General features: G+C 38.5%; 1 protein-coding gene across 1 annotated transcript; it reads right to left on the bottom strand.

Moving 5' to 3' along the window:
* Positions 1 to 458: 458 nt before the first annotated feature.
* On the bottom strand, positions 459 to 6,069 carry LOC104589180 (uncharacterized). The gene is made up of 2 exons (XM_010247404.3): positions 5,868 to 6,069; positions 459 to 2,005 (listed from the first exon to the last, which is right to left on the bottom strand). Exon 2 carries the CDS (start codon positions 1,788 to 1,790, stop codon positions 579 to 581), a length of 1,212 nt encoding a protein of 403 aa, XP_010245706.1. The 5' UTR covers positions 1,791 to 2,005; positions 5,868 to 6,069; the 3' UTR covers positions 459 to 578.
* Positions 6,070 to 22,438: the final 16,369 nt, after the last annotated feature.

The raw sequence follows: 22,438 nt of genomic DNA, 5'->3' as shown, positions 1-22,438 counted from the left end.
GTGCCGTCTGGGCTCGCCTCCCCCCCGCTAGACCTAACCAAAATAATCTATCTATAGCACTGCCCCATGGCCAGGATCCCCCATGTGTCATACTGGTCTAAAAACAAAACTCTTCCTCTAGACCCCTTCCATGTAATTGATCCACCTAAAGAAAGAATCTATCTATAGCATTGCCCCATGGCCAGGATGGCAGGATACCCCATGTGTCATACTGGTCTAAAAAGAAGATATGGCTTGGTCCAAAACAAGAGATCCAGTAGTCCAGAACAATGTGAAATACCACATACATGGCTAAAGAGTGTGCTAGCAATGGGTAAGACAGAAGATTCATTTTCAGGAGTAATGTTTGTATTTGAAAGCTGAAATAAAAGTTAAGATGTCATGACTCATTATGCCATCAGATAAATTCATGGAAAACAACATCAAGATAAAAGAAACAAGAGTATAAGATTCACAACTGAAATAATGAATATCTCTTCCATTCATCTAAAATTGTGTTCAGATTACACTACAACTAAAAGGTTGGTGCCAATGTTAACAAAAACCATAAAGAGAATGATACAAGTATCGAAGCAACATTAAACCAGTTCAGATTTTTCAGCTTCGCAAAGCCCAACATCTTTTATCAAATTCTGAAGTACATTTGCTATTGGGCAACATAACCTAGCTTCAGCGACTAAAGACTTCATAATATCTTCTATCAATTTCAGCTCTTCATGAAAATCAGAGTACAGCACCAAGGAAGAGAAATGATCATCCAGCACCAATCCGAGACTCGTAACAACCGATTCAAGGGAAGGTACCCATAGACAAGCTTTCAGTCCTAGCTTAGATGCTGCTTTTGGACATGGACCCGCTTGCGGAAACTTCTCATACTTCATCAACCATTTCCCTAAATACCTAATTAAGCTCAACATTTCAGAACTATTGAGCCTTCTAACAGAAGATGACAATGTCAGCTCATCAAGGTTTGGGGATGCAAACACATAATGCAAACAGAGTTCAAAGGTAGAAAAGTCATCATGGGCAGTCATGAGCAAGATTGAAGCTTGCTTTGCCAAGTCAGATCTCTTTTTAGAAAGGTTTTGGCTGGTTGCCTTCTCAATAGCTAAAAGAGCCTGGCTCTCCCATTCTTTTCTCACACTGACCACACAATTGTAAGCATGTTTGGGAGGAGACAAGAAGTATTTCAATATGCTAAGAAGATCCGGTGCCTGAAGATCTGATATATGCATGACACAGAGACAAAGCAAGTCCGACCGCTTCTTCTCAATCAGAGACTGCACCAAATTACTAGAAGAAGAATGAACAACAAGCCCTTGAACAATTATTGTCTCCAACAGTTCCCAGAGCTCCAAAACCAAGGAAGCCTCCAAAATTAAAATAATAGCATCTCGACTGATAAAAAATCCCAACTTTTGAATCATTAGGCAGGTGTAACTGGAGTCAGACGAATCAACATGACATGATAAACCAAGCTTTTCCCCATTTTTCTCAAGAAACAAATTCAGAGTCTCTAGAAATTCACCCTGGTTCAAAGATTTAGGGTTCTTGAGCTTCCGCTTCAATTTATTGAAGAAATGATTGCTTAGTTCAATGATCTCAGAATCCGTATCAGATATCCTCCATCCTCCCATGCGTTTGATTGGAGAAATCTCATTGGGACCCCCACTTTCAGGCTTCAAATTAGGTAAAATCACATCAGCATTCAGAACAATCGGATACTTCAACTTAGTCGTAAAAGTGCCAGAATCAATTGTAGCTTTCTTGATGACCTCAAGCAACAACATTGAGAAACCCACTTCCAATCAAACAAACCTCCAAAATCAATTCAATTGGTGCACGAAAATGAAGCAAAAGAAATTTACTACTGCCACAGGTAAGTTTTTAAGCAGATGTTTTCACAGCTTCCCTCATCTTTCCTGAGTTGTCCCCAAATTTACAACTGGCGTGATGTGCTCCAAAAAACAAAGTGATGTCTTTAAGAGCTCACTAGCTCTAACATCTGAATACAACAAAACAAAAACAAAAGTGGATTAATGTTACCAAAAACTAAAACCTAAGAGATTAATGGCATTATGTAGAAGCTATTATCCAGATAAATTCAACAATTCATTCCTACAAGTAACAAATTCTAATTGTTTATCTCCTAATACTTGCAGAAAGATCAGACTAAGGGGTTGTTTGATAACAACTGAATATTGCTTTTGAGCTTTAGTAGATAAAATAATTAATTAATAAAATATTCAAGGGCATAGTAATATACCCAACTTCAGCTTAAGCCATTAAAGAACCCACAACATACATAACAACTTATTCACCCAAAGTCAAAGCAAAAGCTTTTCAGTTCAGCCATATCAACTGTTAAGAAATGACCCCTAAGGTTAAAGATAAATCCTAAACACAAAATTTTCTTATGATATTGTTTACATGGATGATTATTCACATACACCGGTTCTTAAGATTCTATACTTGATGATGACTTGCTAATGCTCTGCACTTAATGGTAAACTTTGAAAATTTGATATGGAGATGAGTAGAAGTTGGATGCAACCTATTGTGGACAAGAGTTTGGATACAAAGAGTCTTTTCCATAACTCAAGCCCATCTTGTTGAAAACCAAGCCATTAAACTAGAATTTCAATATGAATTGGATGGTCTGGCCTGGATCTTGAAGAACAACTTGTTTACCAAATTGCCATGACATATTAAGATGTTGTACAATTCAACTAACCTGGAAAACACACAAGTAGAGCATTTTCGTCCATCCAAACATGTCTTTCATCAACTAAACAAACTCTAAAGGTGCTAAGTTTAGAAATCCAATCAAACTTCTGCTGCAACTGTATCATGGTTCATGAATACAGAGCTCAAATTTCACAGGAACAACCCACAAATTAATAATAACCCGTTTGGTCTTTCCTCCAAGCTTCAAAGAAGAACCATTGAAATTGCTTCTTTTTTCTAATAATCCTATATAAGATTAAACTGAATACTTAATTCATGATTTCAATTTTCGATTCATCATTCATTCATCGAATTCATCTAACAATAACCTCTTTATACATTTGCCACCACACCCAATGTTATTTACAATCGTGCCACATCCCTTGGACATCTTACCATTTCTTTCTCAGACATTGAGGAGAGTCAGAAGCAGGTCTAGGAGAGACAGAGAGACTCCGCTTTTCGTCTCTGTTGAGTTTTGCAATGCTGAATCCTATTGATCGTCTTAGCGAACACCCGAGTTGAGCAAGGATCGTGTGACCAGAAGCATTTTCTTTCTTTTCATTTGTGTCCCTTCTTTTACAGTTTGTCTTTGTTGTGCGAGTTGATCATTCTCAGTTCCCCAAGGCAAAATAAGGTATGTATCTATTTTCCCCTTATTTTGGTGAGACTTGTTCCTATTCCCTCTTTTTAATTGATTTCTTTTGTCTGTTTCTGTAGGATCCTCTTCATCTAGGGTTTGCATTGTCCAAATTGAAGGAGAAAGAGGACTTGATTGTTCTCAATCATTAAGGGAAATCAACGTATGTATCTTATTTCTGCCTTATTTCCTTCTTTTTCCTTAATTATGGCAGGATTTATTCATATTCCTTGTTTAGTTCTTTTTTTGGATCAGAAATGGTAACTTTCATTAGACAGGAGGGCAAAACACCATGGATAGCTTTCCAAGGAGATGATCAGGATTCCCTAGGGCCAAGACCAGTATCCCACCTGTTTTATCTCACTTGTTTAGTTTATTTCTCTTATTTATTTTGTTCATTTCTGTAGGGTCCTCTTCATCGAGGGTTTGCTTTAGGAAGAACATTCCCTGTTGCCAAGGTTTCATTTGGCAATGTTTTTTTGTTTTTTCCTTTTTTACCTTTTTTGGATTGGAAACACATCAAAAGATTTTTTACGTCTTCCTAATTCAATTAACGGTAGCTACATTCCATTGTGTCTTACAGTTCTACATAATACAAACCATATCATCAGTGATTGGTGTTTCGATTTTTTATTGGTTAGAGTGAAGGCTGATGTTTACAGGTGAGCAAAAATGTATTAGACCTCTTCAGCCAGACCAGACTGTTTAGTTTGAGTTATTTATTTTCACTATTTGCTAGGTATAGAGGCCTACTGCCCTGTCCCAACAGATTTTGATGTTATAGAGACACTTCTGCTCATCTCTACTGTTTAGTGCATACCCACTCATTGTTTTCAGTTCCCTATATCTCCAAGGATGGTTCCCCATGTCTCTTTTGACTATCCATTCTACAGCAATGTTGTATGAAAAGAGTATTTTATTTCAAAATTCCTAAAAGACTCGTAGAATGTACCTCTTGGAATGATGCAATAAGATTTACAGGTCCTCCTAAAGTTCTCCATATTTTTTCTGGATATATTTATGTAAAGTTTTATTTTTTTTATATTATCTCAACTAGATGTCAAACTATGATTACTTATTTTGACTACTAATTGTTAGTGATATAGATATACTCTCAAATTTTTGGAATTGTTGGATAGGTTCCGGTTTCTGGAAAGTTTTGATGCTTTTTTGTTTGACAATTAAAGTTTTGGTGTTTTTAGTGAATCTGTGTTTTCATTTTTTTTTGGTCAATAACAACATTTCATTACTTAATCACAAAAGTAATTACAGAGAGGAAGATAAACTTTCTTATCTTCCAAATGGAGCTAAACACTCCCAAGAACAAAGAGGAAAAAAGTTGCACTTGTGCCCAAGACAATGACTCCCTCTCAACTCCTTGCTTAGCTAACCCATCCACAAAAGAGTTAGCAGATTTTTCACCCAGCTAATCTTAACTTCTATCTCTTGAACCAGCCACCTAAAATTCCTCCTCTTGTTACTGTACATCCATAATCTATTGTTTTCTTTACTTAGCCACCCTACCACCACCTCTGAATCCCCGTCAATGATGAATTTTCTTATATTCAGTTCCTTAGCTCTTTGAACTCCTTCCATAACTGCAAAGATTTCAGCTCTAAGAGAGTCATCCACTCCAATTGGGCCAGAGAACATGGCAGAGACAAGCCCATTCTCATCCCTAAACACACCTCCAATCCCCGATTGTCCAAGATTCCCCCGGTCACTCCTATCAAAGTTTAGTTTTAAGAAGCCAGCCAATGGGGGAGTCCAAGACACCCAAGATTGCTTTGGTCTGGGTGCAGTTAACAATCTCACCCCACTTCCTCAACAAATCATCCATTGTAAAGTCTGTAAACAGCTCTGATGATTTTAGCCCGTACTACCCTTATATGGATCAATTCTCTCAGTTAATTTTTTTCTAATTCAGAAAATATTCTGAAATTCCTTTCCTCCCACGGAGCCCAACAAACTGCAGCCCTCAAACATCTCCACACTTGAAGAAAGAAGGGAAAAAAGGCTTTGCAAATTTGATGGAGGATTCCAACTACACCCAAAAAAGGGATAGTGCCCACCCCCAAACTGTGTTTTCAATTTCTAGAATATATATAAACGGCAAAGGAAAAGACAAAGACCTATTGTTACAGTTCTGTAATATGTATCAGAGAAAATCTAAGAAAGAAAAGGAAGGGAACCGACTAAACTTGCTATCCGGCAGCCATCACTTTGCATGAACTACAAACTGTCAAGAAGAACAATCTACCCCCAGGCGTTCATATTCGGTAAAAAAAAAAAAAAAAACCAACCGAAAGAAGAAAGGCAACACAGAAACCGAACTGAAACTAGGAAAAAACAGTAGGATTAGGCAGAGTATGGAACTCATAGAAAATCGATTCTTCCCCTTTCACATCCCTGGTTCACAAATATATATATATAAAAAAAAAAGAGAAAGGATAAAATAAACTAAAATAGAGAGGAAGAGATCTGATTGATGGAGGATTACCTGACTGCGCTGATTCCCAGGACGTCTCCGGATACTGCAAAGGTTGGCCGAACTTCGGTAGGAATAAGGAGAGAGAATAGGAGAAGGGGCTCGGCGAAATCGCAGGAGGAAGAGGTTATTCTCTGCTCCGCCGTTGGTTCGAGCACAGAAGAAGATGACCAGTTAACTCTTCGATTATTCCCCATTAGGGCGAATGAAGAGTTTACGTTTAATTTATATGGAAAGCGGTGCATTTTCGTAATTTTGAGTAAATAGGGTGTTTTGGGCTGCGTTAAACCTTTAGGAGGGCCAAACCGGGTTCTTGATTCAAAGATGGGTGGTCTCGGGTCAAAGCACGGAAAGCTGAGATGGATTCAAGAGAGTGGATTTGTGTGTGGGGTAATAGGATTGGTCGAAATGGAATCGTTTTGGATGGAAAGGTTAATGAGGGCATTTTTAGCTGAAATTTTGTAGGTTGGGGTTTTTGGAGGCCTTGAGGTGGCCAGTGGAGTCAGATTGGCCCAAATGGGCCTGGATTGGGTAGACCCAGAAAGGGTTTAACTCGGTTAATGTAGGGGCTTGAAATGGAATCTTTGTATAATGAAGAGGAAAATAAAGGTAGTTTTGGGTGAAATTTCTCCGGGTGGGATTTTTGGGTAGTCTGAGATGATTGGTAAAACCAGATTGAGTCAATTGGGCCCGGATCGAGCAGATTTGGAATCCCGTCAATCTAGAGCCTCAAAATGGAATCTTTGAGGTGAATTGGAGGGTCAGGCGGCGGACCGAGCAAAAATCGGGTGCTCCTCTTTGTTGTGAAGTAGGAGACAACGAAACAACAAAAACAAAAATAAGCACACAAAGATTTTTGCGAATGATGGGTTTGGAAGAGGGGCGAGACGAAGAAGGAGGATTGAGGGGAAAAGGAGTTCCTATGTAGCATCGTTTCATCGTGTTCAGGCCAGTTTTATTGTTGTGTGATTGCCTAATTCTTGAGGAATGGTGTACCCTTAGAAAGAAAGGCTTGGTGCACGTCAGACACATCAAAACTAAAAAAAGTAAAGTGTGATAAGTCGCGGTGCAAATCAGGAGACGCATTTTATATCAGAAAAGTAATAAAAATGTTTTACAACATGATAAAAAATAGGTTAAGTTACAACGCAAGACGATAAATCCACTGTATGCTAGAAGTCAGCGAAAAGTCATGCTATGCCATGATGCAATTTTTAAATTGTTAAAAGCACAATATGTCGCGATGCAATCGAAAATCCACTATATGCCGGGAAACAAGCAAAAAGTCATGCTATGCCATGGCGCAAATTTTAAACTATTAAAAAGCGTGATATGTCACGATACAATAAAAAATCCACTGTATGTCGGGAAACAAGAAAAAATTCATAATATGCCATGATGCAATCAGAAATCCGCTATACGTCGGAAAAACAAAAACTGATACCCTCCATAATAAGTTGGGTAACAGCAAAAATTAGACAATCCACTATAAGATGGGAAAACGTAAAACTTAAACAATTCATAGTAAGCTGGGAAACAACAAAAACTAGACAATTCACTGTAAGCTGGGAAAAAGCAAAACTTAGACAATCCACTGTAAGCCGGGAAAACGCAAAAATTAAACAATCCACTGTAAGCCAGGAAAACACAAAAAACTAGACAATCCACAGTAAGTCGGGAAAACACAAAACTAGACAATCTACAGTAAGTCGGGAAAATGCAAAAATTAGACAATCCACTATAAGCCGGGAAAACGCAAAACTTAGACAATCCATAGTAAGCCGGGAAAATGAAAAAACTTAGACAACCCACTATAAGCCGGGAAAACACAAAAAATAGACAATCTACTATAAGCCGAGAAAACGCAAACTGTATGCCAAAAAAGAAGCAAAAACTAGACAATCCACTGTATGCTGGGAAAGAAGCAAAAAGTAGACAATCCACTATATGCCGGGAAACAAGCAGAAAATTCATGATATGCCATGATGCAATTTTTAAACTATTAAAAAGCGCGATATGCCATGATGCAATCAGAAATCCACTGTATGCAGGGAAACAAACAAGGAGTCACGATATGCCATAATACCATTTTTTTAAACTATGTATGGTATGCTAAGAGGCAAGCAAACGAAACTCACTTTGTTGTACAGATTGAAAATCGAGAAACCACCTTTTTTAATTACTTCAATGCGAATGTAGTTTATGCACACCTCTGTCACTTTCTACACTAAGTTTACTATCTTCAAGTATCTTCTACTCTTTCTTCTTCTTTCCTTCTTCTATTTTTTTAATATTTTCTTATTTTTATCTTTAAACACATTTTTTAAATCATTATTATTATTTATTATTTTATATTTTTATTATATTATATTATTTTCTGTTTTTTTGTAAGGAAAAGATCAGACATCATTGGGACACCCTAGCCCTTTGAAATCCAAGAGGCATGCTTGTGTAATGGATCTAAACGACATGTCTCTAAAAACTTTCTTGTGTTCAAAGAGAATTTTGATTCTTCCGCAAGTTTTCTTGAAACACTAGAGTGAGTAAAAACAAGTATGGAAGATTGGAAAAGTTGAATTGAAAGGAAGTAAGAGTGATGCCAGTAGATTCCTTGGGTGGAGCAAATGAGTCGAATTCACTTATGCCTAAACTTTCGGTAGCAAATTCGGTGTTGAGGATCCTCTAAAAGTAATAAACAAGCTGACCATTCCTCTTCCTCGAAAAGAAGGCATGACACTACACCAGGCATGACCATCTCTATCATCATCTTCTTTTTCTTTACCCTTTTTTTCGGAAATAAAAATTTATTTATGGAAGGGGTCGAGCCCGTGATATAGGCTTCGCTATGTACCCTTTTTAAAAGGATCAGGCCCAATGTAGTTCCATGGGTGTCTTTGAATGACACTAAACATCATAGGGGAAAAACCATATACACATCAATATCAAAAACTCTAGATATATACGGAAGTGGGGTAGAGAGCATTGATTCCCCACTCCGGCTTTACAATCAAACCTAGGAGAAAGATTCAGATTCAGCGTTGGTTCCCAAAACTATGGGATGGGCACTCTAGTTGGCAACTTCTTCTATGCAAGGACGAATAAGATACGCTGGGTCGACATAGTCGTTCTGATCAATTACACAAACATCGCCACCTGGGGACTCAAAAATGAGTTGAAGATAGGATCCTTTTGCTTCTCCGGGTATGACAACTTTCGGAACTTTGATGGAAGACCAATCGATCATGAAGACCATACCCCGACTTTCGCTATGGCCACTAGAGCTATCTTTGGCAATTTGAGGGGATACCAAGCTCTTTTCCATACAGTGAATAACCTCTTCTTCAATAAAGAGGGTAGAGAGGTCTGGGATTTCAGTAGGCTTGAGTTGGGTTGAAGGGAGTTGGATGTTGAGGATTTGGTCCTTAGATTCGGTTCTAGCCTTAACAAAATGGATCGGAATGCTTAACGATGATACTTTCTTCTTCCTTCTCCCAAATAGATCATATTCATTAGGCTTATACCCAAGACCGAATCTATATGCTGATTCTCTAGCTTTAAGTGAACTCTTTCACCCCTGTTGCTTCTTCCCCAAACCTCCAGTTGGATCAAACTTCATCTTAGCCATCATCTTCAAGTGTGGAGCCAACTCTTTCCTCACTCCCTGCTCTCTCTTTACTTTTTCAATTGAATTCACTTCTTCGAATTGGTATGAATAAAACCCGCTCCCTTCTTCCATGTGTTGAACCGAGGACTCTTCTGTGGGGGCAATCAGACTATTCCCTAAAACTGTGATTAACTCGCTCTCATGTACAAATTTCAATCTCTGATGCAAGGATGAAGGGACCGCCCCAGCTGTATGAAGCCAAGGACATCCTAGTAACAAAGTGAAGGAAGCCTTACTATCCAATACTTGAAAGCTGATTTGGTATGTAATTTTCCCTATAGTTACATGCAAGTTAATGTTTCCCAAATTTGACCGAACAGAATTATCAAACACTCTGATAGTCATGGGCCACTTCACTACATCTTTTTCTCCAAGGCCTAAAGAGTGTAGGGTGCCAAGGGTGCATACATTCAAGCTAGATCCATTGTCAATTAACACTGAGGGGATCCTCATTCCCCTAGATATGACTGTGATGTATAATGGCAGATTATGAGAGGTGCCATCTATGGGGATTTCATCATTCGAGAAAGTGATGGTCTTGGGAGCCAAAATCATGCTGACTATCTGTGCCAACTTCTCTGGTTGAATATCAGGAAGGACGTGAGCCCTCCAAAATACTTCCATGATTTGTAAACGATGATGCTCGGAAGTGAGGAGAAGTCCCAAAATAAATATCTGGGCAAGTACTTTTGCCAGTTGGTCCACCATATTATATCTAGACTTTGCAATAGCTCTTCAAAACTCATCATCTTCCCTTGCTTCCTCTTCTTTTGCCATAATTTTCTCTGTCATCTCTCCTACCTTAGTCTTTCCTTTGTCAGCTCTCGAAGGTACGATCCTTCCCGACCGCAACAGGGCTCCAAGTTCTTTTTCAGAGGGACCCCGCATATGAGCTACTGCAGGCTTCACTGAGTACTTCTCAAGGACTCGGTTAGTGTCTTGGTAGACTGATTTCACAGTAGGGTGAAAAGAAAGGTTTTTGGGTGGAAAGTTAATGGGCTTGAGAGGTGGGCGGTGGAGTGTTGTCGGGCAGTATTGATTTCCATACAGAGGGTAAGAAATAACAAGGGGAGGCCTTCTAGGTTCTATGGTGAGGACAAAGGTGTCGAGTTGACTCACCAGATGGCCGGGGATAATGGGGTTCTCTATCGGGACTATGACTTCCTTGGGATCAACAAAATTCTCTCCTCTACATTCTATGGTACTGATGGACGAACTGGGACCATCTCTATAATTGAGTAAAGGGTTTTGTGTGATTCCCATGCTTGGCTAAGGAGGATGATCAAGTATTGGATTAAAGGTAATCAAGTTCTGATCGATCAAATCTTGGATGGCAAACTTTAGAGGTCAGCAATGGTCTATGGTATAACCGGGTCCCTGGTGAAATGCACAATATGAATTCTCATCATAATTCCTTGGTCTAGGCTCTACAGGCGGCCTCCATTTCATCAGCTGCAAATATCCCTCCTGGACCAAGGTGGGCAATAGTTGGGAGTATGGGTAAGGAATAGGGGTAAGCCCTCTCCTTCCCCTTTGTGGGTGTGGGGGAGCTGTAGGGGGATAGATATGAGTGGCGTTGTTGTACCTAGGAGGGGGATGTGGGAGGTTTGCTGCAGGTGCTGGTTGATAAGGCATCACCGGGTTGGGCGATTGTGGTCTAATAGGAGGGTTCATTACCAAAGGTGGTCTGGTAGGTGTGGGCTGAGCTTGAATAGAACCGGTTTGTGGAAGAGGGTAGGTAGAAACTGCATGGATCTCGGTTTCGGCTTTCAGTCTAGGTGGCGGTCTCCTTGGTCCAGGAGTGGAACTGGTCGGATTTCCTGCCCCAGCTATGATGGGATTCATGCGCCCATGACGCATAGATTCTTCTATTCGCACAACTTCGTTGACAACATCGTTGAAGTCCTTCAATGGTTGGGCCACCAGTAGTGTGTGGTAGGGATCCTTCAATGTCCTAATGAAAATCCTCACCATTTCCTCTTTAGGCAGGGGATGGCGGAGCTTGGCTGCCACCTCACTCCAACAATTAGCATAGTCCAGAAACGATTCCCTTGACTTCTAGGTCATCAATTCCAGATCGGCTCAGTCGGGTACCAACTCCATGTTGTAAGAAAAATGATCAAGGAATGCCTCCGAGACTTTTTTTCCACGATTTCTTTTTGTCATCCTCCAAGTTAGCGAACTATGTTCTTGCACTGCCGGTCAAAGTCCTTTGGAACATCTGAATCAACAATTTCTCATCGGACCAATACTCGAACATATCTCTGCAAAATATTTTCGAATGAGTCTGAGGGCAACTCTTACCATCATATTTTTCAAAATCTGGGATCTCAAACTTCCTAGGTAGTTTAGCGTCGGGGTAAAGGCATAACTCTTTAAAGTCCTTGACCCTTAAATTATGCACTCCTTTCACTTGTCTCATCTCCTCCTTCAATTTCTCTACATCATCCTTCAGAGGGGTTTGAAACAGGGGAGGTGGCATAGAGAATTTGGGTTCATCCTCCCTAAAAAGAGTTGGGGAGGGTTAGGTATAAGCTTGTCCTAGGAAGCTAAAGGAAGGTTGTCGTGGGGGTTGATGGTAAGATTGTTCAGTAAAAGACGGCTGAGAAAAAGGCTGGTGATACGTTTGCTCTACGAAGCTAAATACGGGTGGGGGTGGAGGTGCAAAGTTGAAGGATGATTGGGGAGAGGATTGTTGAGGCGAGGCTGTGAAGGTAAAGGGAGGGGGTGTAAAAGTGTTGTTAGTAGTTGATGTAACGAGAGGCATGCTAGCGGGTGTGGTTCCTGATATTGGGGGTTGAGGATTTGGACTTGTGGAGAAGGGAGGAGGTGGCACTGATTGGCTATGTTCTTCACGAAAAGCTGCAAACTGAGCTATTACATCTTCCAATTGTTCTTGAAGTTTGAGATATTCAGTGTATGGGACCGAGGCTGGTATCCTTGAGTCTGACGGAGTAGATGAACCCTAGGAGGAAGGGAGTATGGTGTTGTCACTCTGATGCGATTCTTGTGCCATTGCTCTCGCAACAGACCTTGTGATTATATGCCGAGCTGAAGGTCTAGGATTCCCAATACAACCACCAAAACTTAATTTAGTGATGTGTTGTTCGCCCCTCTTTTGTTTCATCATTTCATTCATTCATTTTCATCACCATTTTTGTCTTATTTATTTATTTATTTATTATTATTTTCTCTTTTTTCTTGTTTTTTTGTTTGTGTTTTTTTTTTCTTCTTCTTTCTCTCATTTTTTTTTTATTTTTTGTTTGCTTGCTTATTGGTTTTATTTATTTATTTATTATTTGATTTATTTGTTATCACTTTTATAATTATTATACATTTTTTATTATATTATATTTTTTTATATATGTGTATCTTTCTCTCTCTTCTTTTTCTCCTTTTTTTTTATATATGTATCTTTGCTTTGTATGTTTTTATTTTATATATATATATATATATATATATTTGTATTTAACTCCTCATACAATAACCACTGTACTGTGAGGCTCAAGAAACAACAAGGAATATACACGTATATGCAAACTGCCTCGTCACATGTACATATGAAAAAGAAAGCTATTTCCGGATCGTCATGTCCCCATATGTCAAAAAGTATAATATCAAGAGATAGGTGACGTCAAATGAGTCAAAACAACGACTCCTTTCCCCTCTTGTTTTTTTTCACTCTTCCTCATTCCCTTCACCAACACCACATCACTCGCTGGGTCCGTGGATCCTCTTTGCTTGCAGCTTGGACACCTCATACGAATCAACACCAGCGGGGGCCCGTTTAGGTGGGAATCGGGGTGGAGTGGATCCTGATGTGGCTAAAGGTAGCTCTGTGGGAAGGCTACCTTACTTGTTTCCCATTGACGCCTGAAGAATCTTACCAATCTTGCATCCGGCTCCGAAAACCGGATGAAATCCTTTTTTACATAATCAAGAACAGGCACTATCTGCTTAAACCCAAACTGCCTAAGCACTCTCATTGGGATATACGAAACTGATGATGAGATGCCTACCAGCACAATGCTCTGTCTATGCTCAGCGGCTAGACGTGGCTGATCACATCCCTCCTGCAACCTCTGATCTATTTGCCAGACGATTGAATCGTCGGTGGCTTCCAGAAGTACTTGATAACAATCCTGCCAAGTTGTATGTAGAAACTTTGGGCGAATGGAAAGTATTTCCATGACCCGAAAAGGGATTCGGTGGGAAGATGGTGACAGAGCCACAATTGCAACACCTGAAGGGATCCTTGAAAAGGCCATTTCCTTTCGGTTCGCAGCAAGGTCAAACCCGCTAGAATTTCAGCCAATATCATGGGTAGAAGTGTGGCCTTTGTTTCATTGGAGGGAACCGTAAAAGGGTCTATGTGTGACAACACCGTAACCAAGCTTGCATGAACCTTGTCTCGATCTAGAGGGAACAGCAGATGACCCACTATGGCCAACAAAAAGGCACGTTTCTGTCCAATCTTCTCGCACTCTTCATCATGCGTCTTGAGTTGGGTAACACTCCTCCAAAGCAGATAGCCAATAGGCAGTGCGTGATCATTCAACATTTTTACCTGACTTACTTTGCGCTATTTCTTCAAGAGTCGGACACAGTTGATTATTGCCAAAACAGAAGACCATCTTTTCAGGGGACCAACATTCAAAGGCTGCTTTGAGCAGCGGCCAGTTCAGTTCAACACGAGCTAAGCGAATGACATTTGCCCACGTAATGGAGCCAAGGAGGTCGAGGACGTCAGACATGCCGCTTCGGGTCGGGTCGGGTCATTTTCACATTGAGGTAATTAAATATGAGAACCTAACCCTGTTTTTTGAGGTTGGGTTGGGTCAACTTTTTGCTAGGTCTACCCCAAGGGTCCCACTGAGAATTCTAAACGTGAACCACGGTTGATCAAGCTACATACTCAATTGGAAGGGTCCCACTCCTCCTCAACATGAGATGGTAAAGACACTGATTTCAGCAAGGATCTTGCTTTTCTTTTTATTTTCTTTAGAAGAGAAAAACCACCAAGGCACTACTGAGGCTATGAACCACCGACGATACCAAATAGACTAAACCTCCTTTAAGCTCCCACTCACAACGGAAGTTGCTACATTTAAGACCGCATCCTCACTGCTCATGGGACCTGAGCTGGCCTTCTTCCTATTGAAGCTGAACACGGTCCTCCTATGCCGAGGGGAAAACTTGTGCCGGAGGACCTTGCAAAACTAGGCTGACCCGAATCTCATGCTCACTTAACATAACTGGGTATGGTGCCGACATTGACATAGATAAGCCGAACTTGACACGCTATGGCAAAGACCAACCAAGGGGTTTGGCTTTAATGGTGGACACTGTAAATTGGAAAACCAGACTGAAATTGGGCATGAAAGTGATTTTGGAACAAAGGCACCGAGTAAGCTGGATTTGGCTTCTATAAGAACCGGTGGAACTTGGGCAATGATGAGGCCTCAAGAGTGAATCTGGGGTCCTAGGACTTGATGCTGCTGGGTGTACACTCCTCCATTTGGACGTCCTTCAAAGACAAGCTTTCTTAGATGCTAGTGCTGAAAGCACCAAGTTCTCTCACATCTCCTGATGTAGGTGGGATTGCTTATTTTGAAGTAAGAATTTCTAGCTTCCTTAGTCAATCTTCCTATGTCCAATAACCGGATCTAGGTAGGGAACAGAGGAGCAGATGGTGTGCCCCAGGTTTCTCTAAACCTCTAATTTCCTAAAAGACGCAAACAAAGATCAACCTGCAGCTTTGGACAGAAGTTGAACAAGGACCCCTAGGCTGAACGGTAAACCTTTCTCTCCTGAGTAGATTAGAAAAAGAACGGACCTTAGTACATACACTGGCTTTCTATGGTGACAAGCTCTGGAGAAAAGAGACACCTGGAAAGTGCTTTCATGAGGGAAGGCTCGGCCCAAAAACTTCAGCTAAGGATCTTTTAAGCACCTTCAAGTCGGGAAACATGAACTAAAAGATCTCAGACGAGTCGTTGTCCCTTGAGTTTACAAATCTCAACCTATCCAAGCCCTAGAGATTCGCCCAAATGAAGCTACTGGGAGACACCCACTAGGGAATAAAGACCTTCGGGTGACTTCATTCCAACAAGGAAGATCCAAGGATAACTACAACAGGCCTAAACTGGGCAATACAAAGCTCTTACTGTCATATACATCCTGCGTCAGACCAACCAAGCAGTAGGATTACAGAGCTAAGATCTTGCTGAAGGCTGAGAATCACGAAGGGACCTCATTTTAAACCAGATGGAAAGGAAACTCAACAGGTCTGGGTTTCGTTCGGCCAGGACCAATAGCTCCCATAGTCTTATTGCTGACTCGAAGGAAACCCACAACTCCCAAAAAGCCAAAACATCTAAATGAATGGAGCAAACGAGCTGATGACTAGGACGCACCTGGACTTGAGAGATCAAAATGGAGATACTCTGCTGAGCTAACCTAGCCACACATACTTACAACACACTACTTTCTTTTACTTCCCCAAGAAATCCCCTCCTTTTTTTTACCATTTTTTCCTTTTTTATTTTAATTTATTTGATTTTCCTTTTCTAGTTTGTTTTATTACCACCATTTCATCGCTTGTTTATTTGCCATCATTTCATTCCTTATTGTTTTTTTTTGTATTATATTCTTTAGTTTTTATTATATATATATATATATATATATATTACTTTTTTGATGATTTTTAATTCTTCATAATTTTGATTATTTTTATATTTTTTATTTTTTAGAAAAGGTCTGTATAATTTCTCTCTTTTTTTGATTTATTTATTTTACTTTTTTTGAAATTTTGATTAATATATTTTTTGCTTTGGTTTTTTTTCTTCTTTTTTTTAACTTTGCTCTTTATGCTTATTTTTATTTTTTCATACTTTCAATTTGATTTTTAAATTTTAATTTTTTTTATTTTGATTAATTTAAAAAGAACATTTTTTTATTATTTTTAAAGATCTATATATTAAAAGACTAACAACCTGAATTCCAATAGGTAGGGCCCATATGGGATGCTGAGAACAGATATCTACATACTAAAAGACTAACAACCTGAATTCATTACTGAACTTAAATGAACATAAAAGAAGCATCAACTGGTCATCAAAATAGAGAGAGCACGACTTGATACAATCAAATCTGGGAAGAACATGTAGCAATAAATAAACAACAAAGATGAAACTCAAAGTATCATAACTAGAAAGCAACCACTTATATTAATGATCGGCTATTTGGTAGAAGCAAAGTAGAATAAATAACTACTTGATAAAATGCATCAGAACTAGCTAAATTCGTTGTTTGGGATGGTGAAATTAAAAGCTATCTAAAGAAATGCCAAATTCTGAAATAATACGGAATTGAAAATTGATTAACAAAACATATCAGAAACTGAACTAATACAGTTTAGTGAGATACATCAAGGAATAAATGGAGTTAAAGCTACCTGAAAAACGAGAAATTCTGACATAATGCCGGATTGAAAACTGATTAACAAAACATATCACAAATCGAACCAACATAGTTTAGTGAGATGCATCAGAGAATAAACGGAATTAAAAGCTATCTGAAGAAATGACAAATTCTGAAACAATATCGGACTGAAAACTGATTAACAAAGCATATCAAAATCCGAACTAATATAGTTTAGTGAGATAAATCAGAGAATAAACGGCAAAGGAAAAGACAAAGACCTATTGTTACAGTTCGGTAATATGTATCAGAGAAAATCTAAGAAAGAAAAGGAACGGAACTGACTAAACTTGCTATCCGGCAGCCATCACTTTGCATGAACTACAAACTGTCTGAAAGAAGAACAATCTACCACCAGGCGTTCATATTCAGTAAAAAAAGTCCAACCGAAAGAAGAGAGGTAACACAGAAACCGAACTGAAACTAAGAAAAACCAGTAGGATTAGGTAGAGTATGGGAGCTCATAGAAAATCGATTTTCCCCTTTCTCATCCCTGGTTCACAAATATATATAAAAAAAAAAAGATAAAGGATAAAATAAGCTAAAATAGAGAGGAAGAGATCTGATTGATCGAGGATTACCTGACTGCGCTGATTCCCAAGATGTCGCCGGATACTGCAAAGGTTGGTCCGCTTCAGGATCTCACAGAGTCCTGGATTGTCTAGCGTAATCAGGCACCGATGCTGCACAAGAGTGTTCATTCCAAGCAAGATTTGGAATTTGGTCAATCTAGAGCCTCGAAATAGAATCTTTGTGTGATTGAGGGTAAATGAAGGTATTTTGGGCTGGAATATCCAATGTAGGGGTTTTTGTGGTTCTAGGGTGATTGGAAAAGTTTGATTGGTTTAGATGTGTTCGGATCAAGTGGATATGCATTGTGGGTGCGAGAATGATTGAAATGGAATCTTTGTTTGATGGACGGGTGAATGAAGGAGTATTGAGTTGAAATTTTATGGGTAGGTGGTTTGTGAGGTCCTGAGCCTATTGGTTTTGTTTGATCTAGTGGTTGAGATGTAAATGAGGTCGATTGGGGGCCATCAGATTGGTATCGGACATGTTTAACGGTGGATTTAAGGGCAATCAGGGTGAAATTTGGATTTCTTGGGCTTTTGGATGTTTTGAATGGATAGGAAGTGTCTGATCGGGTGTTTGAGTTGAATTGGAGGGTCAGGCAATGGACCAAGCAAAAATCAGGTGCTGACATTCAGCTAATCTTATTTTAAGTTATTCAAACCTATCTTAACCTACATGATAGATGGATGGTTTCAAATGGGTGGATCATATCGATTTTCTTTTAATCTATAGATGAGTCAAATGGGTTAGGTTAGAAAGTATCACCCAAGCGATGGACATATATTTGACGAAATCAAATTCAGTCTCCACAAGACTCATCACATCGTACTTACAGCTAATTGCAACCATTGTACTCACAAACACTTTGATTGTGTTTTGTGGGTAGTGGATTAGAGTTCCTATGGGCAAGAGATTCAGAGTCCTAATCAACATCTTTACTATTCTTTGGAAATTTAAGCAAATGTTTCTGACATTGGCACTAGATCTTTTAAAGTTTTGTTTGCAATTATTGCAAATGGCAATATGTTCATTAAATGGGTTTTTCTTGAGAGAAAAATCTTTCCAAATCTCAATTCTTTTCTCCTAACCCCTAGGGAGTCATATGCTTAGGAAACTAGTTTAAATCGATTATCACCTTCAACAGATGGTTGAGACAAGCTTATAACCAAGTAAACAATTCTATATGTCAATGTATGAAACTATATGTTATATACCTATTAATTGATATTAAATTGTTCTAAGAAGGGATGCTGAAAAACAAGAAAAGAAATTTACCAAGTATTGATACAACATAATGAAGGAGTAGGACTGGTCAACTTGTTAGGCTGAAGGGTTGAACAAATAAGCACAAATAAGAATTAATAGGCTGAAAACAAACATGAAAATTATTAATCTGCAAGTGATCCGTAAAACACTTTCTAGCAAAATACTTTTCATACCTAACTCAATGCTAAAAACATGCTGATATCCACATTTAGTAGGAAGCCTTTGTAAAGCTCCCTCTTAACTATGGGTGTCAGGAAGGCTCTTGGTTGTGCTTGGATTGTTGTAGTAAGTGAGTTTTATCCATTTATTTATTATTATTGGACGGATTGACTAAGCTTATACAGGAGGTTGGTTATGTTCCATGTGATCAATTGGGATTAATGATGACTTTAAGAAATAGAATGAATATTTCAAATTCGAAGAATTTAGATCTTCGCCCCACAATGTCTCACACCACATCCCTGCAGTGTATTGGGAACATCTTCTGATGATAGTACCAGAAAAGATGATGCCATCATCAAGAGATGTTTCCAATACACAGTGGGGATGTGCTGTGGGGTGTTGTGGGACGCCCCCTTGTGGGGCGTAGATGTGAATTCCCATTAGAAAGCCTCACAACCTGGTCCTTGAGAGTCGATTTTTTTTGTCAGTCGAGAGCCGAATTGGGGTTATTGTCAACTCTGAAAACAAATTTTCTGTGATTCCATTGCAGGATAAATCCAAGACCTCCCAGTGATTTTTGAGCACGCCAGTGTTCGATGAATTGGACAAATATTATGTCGCATTGAGTTGAAATCAGCCCCCCCTCCACCCCACCCCACCACCACAAGATAGTTTCCCACAACGTCTCACAACACATCCCTTCCATGTATTAGGAACATCTCCTGATGATGCCTCATCATTTATGATACTTATCATCGGCAGATGTTCCCAATACACAGCAGGGATGTACTGTGGAATATTGTGGGAGACTATCTTGTGAGGGGCTGATTTGAACTCCAAGCCGATATCAAATAAAAACATTAGCGTGTTCAAAACTCACTAGGGGTCTCGGGCTTATCCCCTAAATCGGTGGTTGCAGGAAATGTGTTCTCTGTTAATTCGAGTTAAAACATATAGAAGAGAGATGTCGCAAGAGATGTAGCACAAAATGTATATTTTGTTATCATCTAGCTATGCTACAACCATTGGGTGATGTATCGGGACCTAAAGCTTGGGAAATTCTTGTTTGAAGATAGCACTAAAATTTCTGTGCTGAGGAGTTATCCTTGAATACATTTTTAATGATTTAAGATGAATTTTTTTTTCATATACTTTAATAATTTAAGAGATATACCTCTTAATACTTCTTGTTCATGCACTCGTTCACTTTGATACCTTTACATATTGATTGATATAGGTATAATTGACCACTCCACCAGCGGACAACACGTGGCATTTCAGAATGGCATTCTCATCATCTCTGCTTCAATCAAGGGATTTCAAGGCCTCAAGGTACTCTTAGGCATACTATTCCATTCTAATTGCTCCTGCTATTTGTGACCTATTAATTTGATTGTCAGAGTCTTCGCCTCTAAGACCGCATCTCATAGATTCTTATGTTAAGGAGTCAAAAGAATAACGTTGTGGATTTTTTACTACACTCTCCCCTGCAAGGATAACCTTTACTTGGTTATGGAATATCTGAATGGAGGTGATTGTACTTCTTGCTTAGAAAAGTTGGTTTCTTGGAGAGGACATTGCTCAAATCTATATACAATTGTATATAGTTGGAACAAGGCTTTATTGAGTTAAGTTGGATCAAGCATTATTTTTATTGCTTTTATGTCTAGCTTGGCCCGGGCCTGCCATCATCATCATCATCATCATCATCATCATTAATCGAGACCGGTGCGATGCATAAGCTTTGTTACATAAAATTGATGTAAAAAGAGCTTTATGACATACTTAATTGAGTCAAGTCAATACAAGCCAACTCAAGTATTATATTTTTGAGTTATGTTTAATTTTGATGTTCACAATCCAAATTGAAACCCTAATGAGAGTGGTTAACCTCAGAGGGATGTCAATGGGTCAAGTTAAATGGAAAGTTCAACTCGACTCACTTCTACATGGTCAAGTTATGGTCAGGCATTTTAGGGTGTAGGGTGAGGTTGGAGTTTTGATTATTTAATCCGAATCGGGTAGAAGTTTAGTTGACCTGGTCCATCGGTTCATACCCTACACATATAAAGGGTATTCTTGTAATTTGGTCTAACTTCTAACCCCTACCCTTAAAGTTTAGGATTTCTTTTAATGTTTGTTTTAACCAAAATCGGGTGTAGGGTTAGGTTAGAGTTTTTATTATTTAACCTAAATCAGGTTCAACTTTGGCTAACCCTAGCCATCAAGTCATAATGCCCCAACACATATAAAAGGGTAATCTTGTAATTTGATCTAACGTCTAACTCCTAACCTTAATGTATATGATTTTTTTTCATTATTTGCTTCTGTTTTTTTTTTATTTTTTTTTCTATCACTTTGGAGAAATGATACCTTGAACCTATAAACCAATTTCCAAATTAAATCAATAGCTCTTGAGTTTTCAAAAAGTATCACAAAAATACAATTAAAAGACTACGAGACATGTTGGGTTGATATTTAGCTGAACCCTAGAGGCTAGGATAGGTTCAGAAACTACATATTATTGAATCAGGTTGGGTTGGGTTTGAGTGGAAGCATGGAAGGGTCGATTTAGGACTGAATCAAACCTATGCCAACCCGTATAGGGTTCAACCTGATACCAACCCAAGCCATGTCGCAATCTTTCAATGATATTTTTTGTGATACATTTTGAAAACTCGAGCTATTAATTTAAGTTGGAAATTGGTTTATGGGTTATTGATTTGACATCCTTATTCTTCCATGCTTTAATTTTATTATGTATGGACTTTTTGAGAGTAAATGAAGTGGAAAGAGCCATATGACATTCTTAATTAGGTATTATCATGGGCTAGGTTAGGATATGGGCCATTATAAAGCTTTATTAATGTAATTATTTTAAACATGATTAAAATTAATAAAAATTAGTTTTAAAATTAATAAATTTCTCATAGAAAAATTAATTTTATAAGATTAATATTTTTATAATTTTATTTATAATATTAATAATTTAATTGGACTATCAATTAATAAAAATTATTATTATTACTACTATTATGATGATATCATCATCATTATTATTATTATATTAACAATTTTGAATTAATTTTTATAATTTTAAATTATTATTTAAATGGATTAAAATTATAACTTTATAGTTTTATTAGTAATAACAATTAATAATTATGCTACCTAATTAAGATAATTAGGATTGTTTAAGCACATAAATAAGTTACCTGATTAAATAGGTAACTAAAGCACGAGCTTGTTAAATAGTTTGCACTTACAAATGTTGTATTACATATGGAGCCATATTGGCATCAAACTAATGGACCCATATGTAGCATGGTTTTAAACTAAAAAAGGGACCTATATCTAGGGGTGCAACTTGAGCAAGCCCAACTCGAGTTTAAACTGACCCAACCTATAAATTTACATGGGCTAGCCTAGGATTTTC

Source organism: Nelumbo nucifera, chromosome 5 (assembly GCF_055504915.1).
Source record: "Nelumbo nucifera cultivar China Antique chromosome 5, China Antique-T2T, whole genome shotgun sequence".
NCBI lineage: Eukaryota > Viridiplantae > Streptophyta > Magnoliopsida > Proteales > Nelumbonaceae > Nelumbo > Nelumbo nucifera.
The sequence above is the reverse complement of the archived record's forward strand: the minus strand, read 5'-3'. Positions and strand labels throughout refer to the sequence as shown.